We start from the raw sequence: 15,540 nt of genomic DNA, 5'->3' as shown, positions 1-15,540 counted from the left end.
GGGGGGACCTTCTCGCTCTCTGCAACTGCCTGACAGGAGGATGGAGCCAGGAGGGGGCTGGTCTCTGCTCCCAAGGAACAAGGGATGGGACAAGAGGAAACGGCCTCAAGCTGCCCCAGGGCAGGTTTAGATGGAGCTGAGGAACAATTCCTTCCCCAGAGGGTGCTCAGGCATTGGAACAGGCTGCCCAGGGCAGGGCTGGAGTCACCGTCCCTGCAAGTGTTCACACCCCGTGTAGCCGAGGCCTCAGTGCCATGGGGCAGTGGTGGCCTTGGCAGTGCTGGGAACGGTTGGACTGGATGAGCTTAAAGGTCTTCTCCAACCTCGCTGATTCTGTGATTCCTTCATTTTCCCCTGGGCCAGAACAGCAGGACAAGAGGGGACAGAGACAAAACCAAGCCACCCTGAGAAAAGGAGGAAGACCCAAGTGAAACCAATGTGTGTGTGAAACCAACACCAGTGTAAGGAGTGAAACAGAACTCACCTCCTGATGGTGCAGAAAGGAAATGAAGGAGTTTTGGGGTATTCAGAACCTGACCTGAGCACTGGCCATGCCTGAAGAGGTTTGAGACCAAATCCTCTGGTGTGTGGGCCATCAGCCACAGAAGGGAAGGGACCGGGATCTGGGGAGCCCACAGCCTGGCTTGCTGTGACTCAGTGTATTTCTCTGCTGCAGCCTCGCTGCTCCCCACACATACAGTTCTTTGCAGCTATGACATGTGTCTTCTTCCAGCAGCCTGCCACAGTCTTCCCAAAGCCTTCAAGTTAGGAAAGGAGATGTAAATGTTGTTTGATTAGCACCAGCACACCGTGGAAACAGAGATGTGGCTGAACAGAGCTGTGCTGAAGCTGCTCATTTCTGGGTATGGCTTGTGAGCTGGGGAGGGCACTTCTCAGGCTGCCAGAAAGCAAAGAACAGGACAAAATGCCCCATCCCTGGCAGTGTTCAAGGCCAGGTTGGACACAGGGGCTTGGAGCAACCTGCTCTAGTGGAAGGTGTCCCTGCCCGTGGCAGGGGGTTGGAACTGGATGAGCTGTAAGGTCCCTTCCAACACAAACCAGGCTGGGATTCTGTGATTCTATGAAAATCCAGTCTGAAACCTTTTCCAGTTGGGGATGATAAAAAGCCTGAAGCTCAGTGCAAAACCAACAAATCTCTCCAGCCTTCTCTGACCCGAAGCTGCTCACTCACTGCGTATCCCCAGGCCTCGGTGGCAGAGGTTGAATTTCCCCCCTCGCCGCCTCTTTCAGCTTCTCCCATCTTGAAGCAATCAGGAGCTGAGGGAGGGCTCGTGTCGCAGAGGCCATGTTTAGGGGGAGATGAAGAAAGGGATTAAAGCTGCTGCAGTCAGACCGAGCATCCTCTGTGGGTCTGGGATCCACACCTTCCATGCAGCTCCAGCAGCGTGGCAGTGCCTCCGGATTTTAGGCACGCTCCCCACGCATGCAGCGTCACTCAGGGAGTAGGAGGGGACCAGGGACAGGCATTTGTCCCTCTGCCTTTCCAGACGGGCTGTTGGTGGGAGCCTGTCATTTGTGGTCAGCTTCCACCGCACGGGTGCACTTTTCATCTGGCTCCATTCCCGGCTGCTGCTGGCTTTGCGATTTTTGGGAACAAAGCAATGGAAAAGCCTTTGGACTCTGCGGGATGCAGAGTGGAAACAGCCCCACTTTGGGTTAGTGTCATGTAATTGTCCCACTAACACGGGGTGAGGAAGAAGGAGCCATTTCTACGAAAGAGGAGAAGAAAGAACAATGAGAACACATGGGCACATAAAGAGGATTTCAGCAGCTCTCTAAAATCCCCTGATTTGGGTCATTTCTTTAGAGCAGGTTGGTTTCTGCACAGTGCTGGTGTAAACTAGTCTCCAGCTCCACAGGGTTTGTTGCAGTTCATGAGCACAGCTTGACATGAGGAAGGGGTTGGTGCACAAAGAAGCAAGGGGAGAAGAACACAGGAGACACTCTGAGGTGAGGTTTGGGATAGGAAAGGTCTGGAAGCAGCTGGAAAGGCCTGGAAGCAGCTGGCAGGAGACAGTCTGACCACTCCGGCTGCTCCTGGTTGGTGACATGCAGCTTCCAGCTCAGTCTCCTTCCAACAGCATATGGAATACAGGCCCGGGAGCAGCCTCAGCAGCCTGCATCCAAGCAGATTACGTATTTCCATTCCTCAGGGCCCAAACTCAACAGTTGCTGCGGGGTCTCCACGCAAACTGCTTGTGGTTTTCAGTCCCAAAGTACACAGCATCTCCCCAACTACCATCCCCTGGTCTCGCTGCTGGGGCTGGGCATCAGTCAGCATTTGACCCTAGAAATACCTTGCAGCCCTCCTGGGGCGGTGGGAGGGGGAAGAAGGCAACTGATGTCTAAGAAGGACTGACACAAAGGGAGAACCTTTAATCCAAGACAAAGCTGCCTGTCTCCTCTGTCTGAATCTGACCCCAAACCAGCTAAACCAGTCGTGCTCGTGGCTCTCCAGCTGCTGCAGCACAGACAGGCCACATTGGAGGGAGCTTCTACCACTCCACAGGAGGAGAGCAGAGCAGGGCACTGGTAACCGCATGGCTACAAGCTGCTCCTGAGCCACGCTTCCAGCCCCTGGCTCTGCAGCACAAAGGTTATCACATCCATCACCCACAGCATCATCCCACCGAGGAGGAGCCTCTGCCCTCTGAGGCTGTTTTCCTGCTGTACATGTATGCATGCAGAGTCCTGCTCGTGAGCGCAGAGGTGCCGTCTTTATCATTGGGCTTCTCCCACGTGGGTGCTCTGATAGCATCAGCGGCTCCACAGGTATTCCCAGCTTCCTCCTAGCAGGCTCCAGCACTGTAGGTGCTCTCAGAGGCACCCCAGAGGTTGCAGAGCCAGGCTAGAGCCTGCTCTTGACTCCCCAGTGGTTTTGCAGTTTCATTTCAGAGCATTGACACCATTTCTTCCCCAGACTTTGGAGGCAACGTGACGCTTGTGAAATGGGTCCATTTAGCAGAGACAGCACTCAGCAATCGGGCTTTGGGCTGGTTTCTGCTGGGACTTTTCCCCCCTTTGCTATTTCTGTATTTTTGTTTTCATTTTGCTATTCTTTCCTTTTATTTCTGCTTCCTTTTTGTGTCTGTATTTCTGTTTGCAGGGGCCCCTGTTCTTTTAAATACCAAACCCTTCCTGGCACCATGTCCTTAGCTCAGGGCAGATGGCTCCTTGTGTTCAGTGTTATACCCCAGGCACAGGATGCAGCTCACAACCAACCTGCAGAGAAAACTGAATGTTTTGTGATGCTACTAAATGCCTTTTCTCTGGTGCTTTCTTTGGGCACATGGTACATGCGACATCTCTCAGCAGGCACGTTCTGTCCTTGGCTCAGCTCTTTCTTCCTGGGACATTTCTCCTGCTCTCTAAATGAGTTTGCACAAGCAGGAAGCCATCTGCAAAGGTTGGACACTGGTTGAACCTTCCTCATTTTAAGCCCTACACATTCTTACTTGCCCACAAAACTGCTGTTTGTATTTCACAGTCTTATTTGTGTACATACTCCCATGTGTTTCCATATGGAAATCTGGTCCCTGGCTGGATTTATAGATCCAGGCTCCCATTTCCTCCAGTTGTCTTCCTGCCAGAAGCTGCAATATGATTTCAGAGCAGCCTGGTGAATTCTTGCTTCTCCTCCACCCAGCATTCCCCAGCAGGCTGCTTCTCCTTTCTAAGAAACCATACTGCTTATTGCAATGACTTGAACCAAGGATTCCCCGAGCCACACGCTGGAACCACAGTTTCAAATATGTTTCCAATTCCTCCACAGCTTCTCCCCCCTCCTTTGATTTCTCATGTGAAACTCATATCTCGAAACTAAATCATCCCTATCACAATGCAGAACCCTTTCAGTTCCCATCAGGGTGCTCCATACAGGTTATTATGGCCCATTAGACAAACACAGGCTCCTTTTGTGCTTCCCACCACTATGCTAATCAAGAAGAAAGGGGGGAAAAGGCATTTTCTGGCATGCCGCATGGACAAAGAAGGACAAAGTACACTGTCACACGAGGCTGAAAGCTAGAAACTGGCCGTGGCCAGCAATGCCCTCATTTAGGTGAGTGATTGTAAAGGTGAGGGGTGAAGAAAGGAGCAGTGTAGGAATGGTTGGGGAGGCGGCAGGAGAAGCGTGCTCGCTGCTGACACATCGCGTGGGACACACTGCAGCGCCTGCGAGATGGGCAGATGAACAGCACGGCGCTGAGCTCATCAGTGAAACTTGCTCTGGAAAGGGTAAAAATAGTCTGGTTGTCCCTCCAGATCCTGGCAGCTGAGCACACCCCAGAGCACGTTCTGCTGGGACACCCCAACCAAGGCAGGACAGAACCCAAACGGCCCCATGGCACACGGGTGCATCTGGTTATACACAAATACACATCAATGCATCATTCCTTTGGCAAAATCTCTGTGTTCCCAGCGGAAAAGCCGGGCTCGCTGCCTGACACCTAGTGCTGGTCGCCAGAGGTGCAGCCGCAAAGGTTTTGGCACCTCTAGCCTGGCTTTTCAAGCGTGGCGGGTGAAGGTGGATGGTACAACCTCTCTCCACTCAGGACGGGAGCTCAGCCACCTCAGGCGCTGAGCGCAGGAGCTGGGTTTTAGCTGGTGCAAGTCAGTGGAGCCCGGTTCTGAGTTAGGTTAATCCATATCACACGAGCATCTGAAGAGGGCTGTGGAGTGCAGAGGGCCAGCCAGTCCTATGGAAGATTCTAATGTATATTGCATTGTCTATTTCCTGCTATTTTCCATGCCCGCCTTTGGAAACTGCTCATGCATAGTGCTCTAGCTGTGCAGGTGAATTAATCCTGTGCTGTGATAACTTTTATGCCTTAAAGCAAAAAGATGTTGAACCATCAGGGTACAAGCTGTTAAAATATTTAACTGCAGAAATACAGCCCTGACTGTAAGGGAAGGGAGGTTATCACAAGCCTCAGATTTAAAGGAAAGTTCTTTGGCTGTTTGCTGACTATAGTTAGAAGAGGAGGCGCAGAGCGACAATTTGGTGCATGAGGGGTGAGATAAGTGATAGAAAGACAGAATCAGCCAGATTGGAAAAGACCTTTAAGCTCATCCAGCCCAACCGTTCCCAGCACTGCCAAGGCCACCACTAACCCCTGGCACTGAGGCCTCGGCTACACGGGGTGTGAACACTTGCAGGGACGGTGACTCCAGCCCTGCCCTGGGCAGCCTGTTCCAATGCCTGAGCACCCTCTGGGGAAGGAATTGTTCCTCAGCTCCATCTAAACCTGCCCTGGGGCAGCTTGAGGCCGTTTCCTCTTGTCCCATCCCTTGTTCCTTGGGAGCAGAGACCAGCCCCCTCCTGGCTCCATCCTCCTGTCAGGCAGTTGCAGAGAGCGAGAAGGTGCCCCCTGAGCCTTCTCTTCTCCAGACTAAACTCTAAACTCATGAGGAAAGGTGCCAGGGGAGGTGGGAATGGGATGGGCAGGCTGAGCTGACGCGATCGGGGGAGCATCGGGCTGCCGAAGTGCTGTACTGCACACCAGCGGCTCTGTTTGACAACACCGGCGCGGTTACACCGCGGCAGACCGGCACTGTGCGCAGCACTCCCCTCAGCACACACCGCCATGGCGCCAGCCCCACCTCCCTTCACACCCTCCCGCCGCCATTTCCCTCCCGGCAGCCCGCGCGCGGCCCGCGGGGCAGGGCGGGAGCGACAAGATGGCCGCGCCCGTGTGAGGAGGAGCCGCCGCCGCCGCCGGCACCGCGCTCGCCTCAGCCGCGCTGCTGCTGCCCGCGGGGCCCCCGGGCGGCGCGGCAGCCGGAGCCCGGCCGCGGCGGGTGTGTGCTGTGCGCGTCCGTCCCGGAAATAATGAGGATATCGGGCCCCCATGTCGGACCACTCTGACGAGAGGGCGACGATGATTGCGGCCGGCGACCTGCAGGAGTTCGCCCCCCGGGGCCGCGAGCACTGCCGGCGCCACCCCAGCGCCCTCACCCTCCAGCTGCGGCGGCTCCAGCCCGCCTCCGAGCTCTGCTCCTCCGACGGGGCCGCCGGCCTGGTGGGGTCCCTGCGGGAGGTGACGATCCATGAGCGGCAGCGGGTACGAGGCGGCGGCGGCGGCTCCGGCTCCTCAGCGAGGCAGGGCCGCCGAGCGGTGACCGGCTCCGGTGGCACATCCTGCACCTTTCCCTTACAAACCCTTGTTTTCCAGGAAAGCTGGCAGTTGCGGAAGGGCGCCAGCGATGTTGGGGAAGAGGTGGACTACGATGAAGAGCTGTACGTGGCCAGCAACATGGTTATCTGGAGCAAAGGAAGCAAAAACCAAGCATCCACCGTTTATAAGGCTTTCACTGTTGACAGCCCCGTTCTGCAGGTATGAAAACGTGGAATGGTGGTGACTGAATGAATGAATGAACATCAGCTAAAAAACACTCACTGAGTGCTTTTGGGCAGTGGTTTGAGGTGGGGTGTTTGGGAATGATGAGGTTGTGCAGTAGCATCAGCTCATTCTTTATAAACAATGATGCTGTGTTTGGTTTTAGGCCTTATGGTGCGACTTCACTATTCCCCGGGAGAAATCTGACAAAGCTGATGGTGAGTTTTCTGCTATTTTAATGCCAGACAAATGCTTTGAGTTCACCTTTCTTGGCTTGAGTAGTTTCTGTATGAAGACTTGGCCTAAAACTGCTCCAAATTTACTTCTTGTATATGGGGGGTGTCTAGAGAAAGACAGAAACTTCACTGTGTAATTTGGTTTCTTTTCCCCTCTAGTTTCAGGCAGTGGTGAAATAGTAGAGAAATGTATCTGCATATTGCAGAATTCCTGTATAAATGTGCATAGCATAGAGGGAAAGGATTACATTGCTGCTTTGCCTTTTCAGGTAAGTGTTGTCCTCTTCTTTCGGCCCACAAATGGGCTCCTTATCTGTTTGCACGCTGTGATGGGGTGGGGAGGTGTGTGTAAAGTGCTGCTGGTGGCTGCCTGAGGTCACAGAATCCCAGCCTGGTTTGTGTTGGAAGGGACCTTAAAGCTCATCCAGCTCCAACCCCTGCCACGGGCAGGGACACCTTCCACTAGAGCAGGTTGCTCCAAGCCCCTGTGTCCAACCTGGCCTTGAACACTGCCAGGGATGGGGCAGCCACAGCTTCTCTGGGAAAAGTCTGTGCCAGCGCCTCAGCACCATCACAGGGAAGAGCTTCTGCCTCAGAGCTCATCTCAGTCTCCCCTCTGGCAGGTTCAAGCCATTCCCCTTGGCCTGTCCCTCCAGGCCCTTGTCCAAAGCCCCTCTCCAGGTTTCCTGGAGCCCCTTTAGGCCCTGGAGCTGCTCTAAGGTCTCCCCTTCAGGAGCCTTCTCTTCTCCAGGCTGCCCCAGCCCAGAATTCTCAGCTTGAAGTGAAGAATAAGAGTTCTTCACTCTATGGCTGGAAAAGTATGGCTAGGACCACTTCGTAGTCTAAGGATCTGCTCCCATTTACCCTTCTCACCAGAAGAGGCCTAAACATTTAATTTTTTTATAGCAAGATACTCAAACATGAAGCATAATCAATATAGTAAGTACTTGATGCTTTTTTTTGGTCATAAATCTATTTGTTGTTTTTTATAGGTTGCAAATGTCTGGCCAACAAAATATGGTTTGTTATTTGAGCGCAGCAGTTCCTCACATGAAGTTCCTCCAAGTCCACCCAGGTATGAAATAGTCGATAGTTTTGTTATAGGCTGTTTGCTAATCTGATGCGGGAGCTCAGGAGTTGGAGAGCAGGAGTGAAAGGATCCGTGTGGTGGTGATGGGGACAGGTGAAACATGAGGAATTAGTAGGAAAGGACTGCATACAGGCAATCCATGATATTCTCTCATACTGTGTTAGGAGCTAGTTGGGAGTGGTGTTGCTGGGAATAGGAGCCATGATATGGGTGTTACCAGCCTGATTTCATTAAGATTTGTCCTGGGAATTGGTTCCAGGCTGTGATGGACAACTGGGAGGTTCACTGAGGGATTGTCATTGAGACACCTGCTCTCAGCTGCAGGGTGCTTTAAATCTAGGGAGCATCCCGTTGCTATGTGGGCAGGAGCCTGGAGCCTGTGCTCTAACTGGGCATGCAGCTGGGCAGCAGAGTGAGGAGCTGGATGGTGCACTGCTGAGCAGCTTTAACACAGCCGCTTGCTCTCTCTTGGGCTTTACGTGTCCATTCCAGGCACTTGTGATTCTCTAATCCTCAGGAGAGTTGGGATTAGAAATAGAGCTCCTGAAAATGTTCAAGAGGGTACAAAAATCATGACTGACCCTACTCAAGCCAGCAGATTCTTCCTCTTGCTACTGTCACCACAGACTGCTCCTCTGTGATGGGTACAGATGATCTGATGGCTGGCTGCTTGTCTGGGACCTGTGGAACCTAAACTCCTAAACTGAGTCTGGATTAAGGGCTTTCTCCTCTCCCCATTCCTCCTCGGGGCTCAGCTGGTGCCAGCTCTGCTCGCTTGGACCAGCCAAAGTCTGTCCTGTGGCCACCAGGTGGGGTCATTCGCAAGTGCTCTGAGATGTAAAGCAAGACCCAGTCACCCTGCGATGCACCAGTGACTCCACTCAGTTAATCCAGCCAGCTTCTGTGGACGGAATGTCTGTCTCTGCTGTTAGATCTCAGGCTCTGATTTGTTGAGCTCTGAGGAGCTGTTTTGGGATTGCAGCACCAGGTACAGGAGAGAACAGTTCTGCCTGTTAGCGTTTGGGTTTGAACATGCTTTGTTTGGTTTCTTTCTAGAGAGCCTTTGCCTACGATGTTCAGCATGCTCCACCCCTTGGATGAGATAACTCCTCTTGTCTGTAAGTCTGGGGGTAAGTTTATGTCTTTAGATGTATCATTTGGAGTCCATCAGTGTGGTATCAAATGCTCCATGTGCCACTTGGGCATTTTCTGCATTACAAAACGTGCAGATAATGACTCTGTCAAGACTCCAGAAGTGGGTGTTTTACCTGCTCCATGTAGAGGGAAACTGCTCAGGGGAAAACCAGACTGTGGAAGAAAGAGGCTGTGGAAGATGCTCACCCCGTAATGGATAACTGCTGTAGAAATGATCCTTGTGCCTTAACCTCCTCTTTAGCAGGCGTGTTTGGCTCTGCCAGAGTGCAGTATGTTGCTGATTACACCGTGAGGATCGTGTTCCTCAACGCTGAACCTTCCATTGTGATGACCTATGATACTGTGCAGAGTTTACACACTGTTTGGGCTCTTCGGAGAGTAAAGCCGGAGGTACAACTCACTGCTTACTGGATGTCATTATAGAGAAACCGTTTGTGTGTTTGCGTGCCCTTATGGCTGTGTGTGTGTTACAAACGTCTGGTATTTGTGATGCATTTTATTTTAAGAGAGTAGGGTGTTTGTTGCTGTGGGTGTTCTGGGTGGTTTTGGGTTTTTTTTTCTTTTAATAGTTTCTTTCATGTATTTGCCTGGACAACAGCCGGGGAGAGCACACAGAATCATGGGATGGTTTGAGCTGGAAGGGACATTAAAGCTCCTCCTGTTCCAACCCCCTGCCCCGGGCAGGGACACCTTCCACTAGAGCAGGTTGCTCCAAGCCCCTGTGTCCAACCTGGCCTTGAACACTGCCAGGGATGGGGCAGCCACAGCTTCTCTGGGAAAAGTCTGTGCCAGCGCCTCAGCACCCTCACAGGGAAGAGCTTCTGCCTCAGAGCTCATCTCAGTCTCCCCTCTGGCAGGTTCAAGCCATTCCCCTTGGCCTGTCCCTGCAGGCCCTTGTCCAAAGCCCCTCTCCAGGTTTCCTGGAGCCCCTTTAGGCACTGGAGCTGCTCTAAGGTCTCCCCTTCAGGAGCCTTCTCTTCTCCAGGCTGCCCCAGCCCAGCTCTCTCAGCCTGGCTCCAGAGCAGAGCTGCTCCAGCCCTCAGAGCCCAGAGGGTTTGGACTCAACTGTTGAGTTCTATAAGAAAAGCAACAAACAACTTTAGTGCCATGAAAACCACTGGAGCAGTTTCTGTGTCTGGGAGTGGGAGAGCATGGTTGGTAGGAATAACTTCTTAGGCTGAGCACTTACCTAGGCATAAATCTTTAACACCCAGCTGATGAAACAGGCTATCTGAGCACCTTCCTGGCTGCTCTCACCCATGTGCTCTCTGTGCACAGCCAGCTCTGTTTTCTCTCCCAGGAGCAGAACATGGTGCTGAAGTTCTCGGAGCAGCTGGGCACACCACAGCACATGGCCACCAGCAGCTCTTTGACTGCTCATCTCAGAAGCTTCTCAAAAGGAGACTCTCCTGTGGGCTCCCCTTTCCAGAACTACTCCTCCATCCACAGCCAGAGCAGATCAGTGTCATCACCCAGCATGCAGTCCCGCTCGCCATCCATCTCCAACATGGCTGCTTTGAGGTGCGCACTGAACACAACACCTAGACAGATGACAGCAAAGAATGTGAGCTATAGGGTGGACATCTGGTAGTGCTGTCTGTCTTTCTCTACTGTTACAAGTCTAAAGTGCAGGTGCCTCTTCTGTTACAAGCATTTGAAAGCCCTCTTGGAATGCTCTTGTGGCATTTGGTGTGCTATTATCCCTGTAGCTCTGGGAGATAACTGGTGTGCAAGAGCCAAAGAGGCTGTTGTGTCGTTACACAGCCGGTCTGTAGTGGAGTTGAGACCTGGCTACAGGTTGTGTGACCCCCAGGGGTGTTTTCAGTTAGCTCTTGTAAAGAAAGGCACATTGGGAGGGAAGAGGTTGGGAGAGATTTCTGATGGAATGGACCACACAAATGCTGGGTTTCTTTCTTTTGAAATCTTATCTACTGGATTCTGACAGAGATGATTGGAAATTACTTAGAGAATTGTTTTCTTATGCTGAGGTGTATTGCAAAAGGAAGCTAATATTGAGCTAGCTACTCAATATTAGTTCAGGGTGGTTTGGATTTGATTTGGAAGTCTTTACCAGTGTATGAGCTCCCTGGGATTCTGTACCTGCTTTTGATAATGCACTTCTCAGCAGTGTCTTGTGTCTCTGCCTGCAGCCGCTCTCATTCCCCTGCTCTGGGAGTTCATTCTTTCTCAGGAGTGCAGAGGTTCAACTTCTCCAGTAGTGCTCAGTCACCGAGGAGGCACAGCATTACCCATTCACCCAACAGCACCTCCAGTGACTCCTTCCTTGTACCAGAAACTGAACCAATTGTTCCTGAGCTGTGTATAGATCATCTGTGGACAGAAACAGTCACAAACATGAGGTTAGGTGCTTGTGTGGGGATGTGGGAAGTTCTGGAGTTCCATTGTGGGAGGGGGGGAAATAAAATGACAGCTTCTTTTAGTGTGGTTTTTCTGCAAAGGGTGCCACCTTGAAGGAGATTCATGGACTGTACTTCCTATTTTCTTTTTAAATGGTGCTCACTAAGTGCTTAGCTCCCTTCCAAAGAGAAGTGGGCACTTGGAACAGTTTTGCCTGTTGTGTTATTCGTGGCTCTCTGAACATGGCAATGGTTTCAAGAGATCTCTAAAGCAAAGTAGGTTCTAACCAGGTTGTTGCTTTGGGGTTTTTTTCATCTACGGGAAGTATCTCTATCTCTGTTCCCATGAAAAGGGGCAAAACACAACATAAACCCTGAGGCTGAACAGGAGAACAAAGCCAAAGAGCGTGCTCTGTGTGCTGGAAAGTGGGGAATGCAAAGACTGGAGTGCTAGAAAATCACTTTCAGGAGTAATGACTGAAACTGGTGCACACTAGCAGCTGAGGCACTGCAGACTGAAGTCCTGTGACACTCTGTTTCCCTTCATGAACATTTTCACCATAGACCAAACCATGTGCTGATCGTTGTATCTCTTTTACAGGGAGAAGAATTCCCAAGCATCAAAAGTGTTCATTACCACTGACCTTTGTGGGCAGAAGTTCTTGTGCTTTTTAGTGGAATCCCAGCTCCAGCTGCGGTGAGCATCCCAGTCTTGGGCACAGAGAGGAGCACTCTGGATATTACCAGCTTGTTTTACCATTCCAATTCCTCCAGCTAGTGGAATCTGTCATGGCAACGTGTGGTACATCACTAGCTCTTGCATGACATGTTCGTAACTGCGGTGGCATGGTTGGCTTGAGCTATTTAAGTAAAACTGAAGTTGAGAGAGAGCATTCACTGTAATTTGAATGGTGTTCTTATTTATCCTCATCTTTGCCCTTTAGAAGTACATTGGGGGGTTAATTAGACTTGCAGAGTAAAAGGAACTAGACTAGCAGGGCAAAACAAGCAAAGGAAGGAGGAAGGAACCAGGTATACCACAATAAAAGTAACTGCACCATGCGGTACTGCTGTAATCCTCTGTCTCTGTAACAACAGCTAGGACAGTCCTTTCATGTTTCCTGTTGTTTCTTAAACCTCTAGGTGTGTAAAATTTCAAGAGAGCAACGATAAGTCGCAGCTGATCTTTGGTTCTGTTACCAATATTCAAGCAAAGGATGCAGCTCCAGTGGAGGTACGTACCTCTCTCTGTGGACTAGTAACTGTGGAGCATCTGCTCTGTCACTTACCATCCAACTGTTGCCTTCCTACTTAAATACAAGAAGCTGAACATGCTGCTTGCTGCTTACAGGGCATCGATACGCTGCTGGTTCTGGAGGGCAGTGGGAACCTGGTGCTTTATTCTGGGGTGGTTCGGGTAAGTAACTGGTTTTCTATCCCAAAATAAAGGTTTGAACCTTTGGCTACAAGCTGGGCTGTCCACAGGGATCCTGTGTGCATCATACCCTGTGGTACAAGCAATCTCCTGACCTTATTTTCAGTGATAGTAAAGTATTAAAGTTAATAAAATGCTTTCAAAGAGAGAAAACTTCAAGAATATGGAAAATAAGAATTGTTCCTGATCAAACCACTTTCAAACTTCTCTGTAATAGTTTTGGGTGTCAAATTATTTTGCTTTACAAAGGACTGTTGTTATATTGGTGCAAGGAAGGTACTTGGCTTTCTTTTGCCTTGCCCTTTTAAATATAAGGGCTTGAGTCTTTTATCATTCATATTTTATCACCTATTGTGTCGGGTGGACATGATTCATCCAAAATCATTAAAGCTGTTTAATGATGTTTAAACTCTATGGAGATGCACTGTGCTCTCTCTGTATGTAGAACCTTGGACACTGCAGTTTGTACCTGTGTGTACACACATGTTTGTGTGCTGGGGTGGGGGGGTGTGGGGGTGTGTGTGTGTATGTGTATATATATATATAAGGGTATACTCAGAGCTTTCTTAGGGCAACCCTGCTAGAATATCTAGTGGGAGTAGACCTGTAGTAATAATGTACAATGCTGATCATATATGGTAGTTTTCTCATCATGTCATCATCTAAAGAAGGTAATTACATGAAGTAGTCATGAATCTTCTCTTCAGAGACTTTAGTTCAGCAACTTTTCTTCACACTTTTCCTTTAAGATGTTAAGTCTGATCATGTCTGTGTATGTGAGCAGCCTCTGGAAGCACAGATGTGAAACCCAACCGTGTGTTTTCCTATCTGTTGTTCACAAAAAGGTGGGAAAGGTTTTTATTCCCGGGCTGCCTGCTCCATCCCTGACAATGTCCAACCAGATGCCTCGGCCAAGCACTCCCTTGGATAGTGTCAGCACTCCATCCAAGCCTTTGAATAAGCATCTGGGGCCCCTGGAAGAGGTAAGGAGAAAGGAAGTCCTACCTTGGAAAGGGTTTAGTTGGAACAGCTGCAAATGGTGGGTTGATTTATAACTTTCAAGGTATCTTTGGAGTCAAATCTTTTTGTTTTCCTTTTGTAAATCCCCTGAATAAATGGTGTTTAAAGAAGATCTGGTTAGTGCTGCCCTATCTATTTAATTATGATTCCTTTAAAACCTCAAGAGACAGAGATTGGAAAGATTTTATAGTTGTTTTCAAAACACTTATTATTACATTAAAAATGTCAATTTTAGCTGTTCTTTGCTCAGATCCTCTCATTTCAACAACTCTAAGCCATCATTTACCCCTTTTCAGGGTGTGCTTCTGTCACCAGTTCCAGAGCTAAGGGATTCCTCCAAGCTTCACGACTCCACTTACGTTGAAGACTGTACTTTCCAGCAGCTTGGGACTTTCATTCATGCTCTGAGGGATCCTGTCCACAACAGAGTAACTTTAGTGGGTATTGCCCTGTAACTCCAGTCAGTGCTTTGTTAGCAAAGCACAGTGAGGTTCACATTTACAGCTACTGCCCAGTGAGACTTTGCAGCTCTTGATCAAGAGCCTTGATTGGACTTTGGTGGCTCCACCAATGCAGGTGTATTTTTCTCTCTGTAGAATACTCTAAGTTACAGAATTTAGTTGATTCCCTCAAGTGATGCAGCTGAAGATCTATCTCAGATGTTTCATGGAGCGAATCTGAGGTTGTAAATCTATAGTGTAGCAAATAGCCAGAATTAGCAATATGCTTCCTACATAAATGATTTCTGAGTTGATAGAGAAGAACCCCAGCTTTATTTCATGCATGTCATGATTTGACTCTTACCTATTTTATTTCTTCAGGAACTCAGCAATAACACAATGGTCCGGATTGCTATTCCTGAAATTGCCACTTCAGAACTAGGTATGATTCAAATCCACCACATGAAATATGTTCCCTAATTTTGGAGGGGATTTAAAGTAGTTTATGCATAGCTTAGAGTGTAATGATTCAGTACCACATATCCCAAGCTCTCTTAACTTACCTTTTAGAGCTGCTACCATGTATTTAGATGTGCTCTGTTGTTTTCAGTGCTTCCAGCTGAACTCTTAGAACTTCCTTTGTTCTTTAGGTGCTTTGTTCTCTACTATTGTGTGTATCATTGCTTGAGGAAGGGCTGAGATGCCAGTTCAGACAAAAGTTGGTTTCAGTAGCGAGCAAAAGGAACTCTTTCTCCTTGGTGTGGTGAATGAGAGGGGCTGTGCTCAACCTGCACTAGAGGAACCACTGCTGGAGGTTGTGTGGTGTGGCTTTTGCTGAACGAGTTTCCAGAGAGTAGGTCCAGTAAGAGAACCTGTAGAGATTTATAGCACTGATTGAAGCACCAAGAGGTACGATGGAAAACACACCAAATTCATTATTTTCTCTTCTTTTCCAACAGTGAAAAGATGTCTGCAGGGGGTCAAAGCTATCCTGCCCAAGGAGATAGCTGTACAGATGCTTGTCAAGTGGTACAATGCTTACAATGCTCCAGGAGGACCAAGCTACCACTCAGAATGGAATTTATTTGTAACTTGCCTCATGAACATGATGGGTTACAACACAGAGAGACTGTCCTGGACACGTAATGTAAGCAAGCATGGCTGTTTGTTTTCCTAGTTCATGTTGAAGCTACTGATAACCCTTCCAGGTTCAAAACGGTTGGAGAGACACTGAAGTGAGAAATAGATTGTATCTTGTCTTGAATCACAAGATGCCATCAAATCAATTCCGTATTTCTAAATTTCAGGCATACATTTTAGTCTGTGTTTAGCATGAGGCATATTTATAAGGTACTTACCAACTGTCTTGGTCAGATAAACTGTGAAGATTTTACTCCAGTTCATGACTAACACTAATGCATTAAAGATCTGATTCATCTAATCCATGT

At 49.4% G+C, this 15,540-nt stretch overlaps 1 protein-coding gene across 1 annotated transcript in view; it reads left to right on the top strand.

Moving 5' to 3' along the window:
• Positions 1-5,698: 5,698 nt before the first annotated feature.
• The window catches only part of ANAPC1 (anaphase promoting complex subunit 1), a 34,479-nt gene continuing 24,637 nt past the window's right edge, over positions 5,699-15,540 (top strand). Inside the window, 16 exon segments of the mRNA XM_030490507.1 lie at positions 5,699-6,083; positions 6,195-6,356; positions 6,526-6,577; positions 6,755-6,864; positions 7,588-7,670; positions 8,742-8,815; positions 9,085-9,230; positions 10,141-10,361; positions 10,991-11,200; positions 11,799-11,894; positions 12,341-12,431; positions 12,549-12,614; positions 13,478-13,615; positions 13,949-14,089; positions 14,474-14,534; positions 15,052-15,239. Coding sequence (XP_030346367.1) covers positions 5,871-6,083; positions 6,195-6,356; positions 6,526-6,577; positions 6,755-6,864; positions 7,588-7,670; positions 8,742-8,815; positions 9,085-9,230; positions 10,141-10,361; positions 10,991-11,200; positions 11,799-11,894; positions 12,341-12,431; positions 12,549-12,614; positions 13,478-13,615; positions 13,949-14,089; positions 14,474-14,534; positions 15,052-15,239 — 2,052 coding nt within the window. The 5' untranslated portion in view covers positions 5,699-5,870.

Source organism: Strigops habroptila, chromosome 6 (assembly GCF_004027225.2).
Source record: "Strigops habroptila isolate Jane chromosome 6, bStrHab1.2.pri, whole genome shotgun sequence".
Taxonomy (NCBI): Eukaryota; Metazoa; Chordata; class Aves; order Psittaciformes; family Psittacidae; genus Strigops; species Strigops habroptila.
The sequence above is the reverse complement of the archived record's forward strand: the minus strand, read 5'-3'. Positions and strand labels throughout refer to the sequence as shown.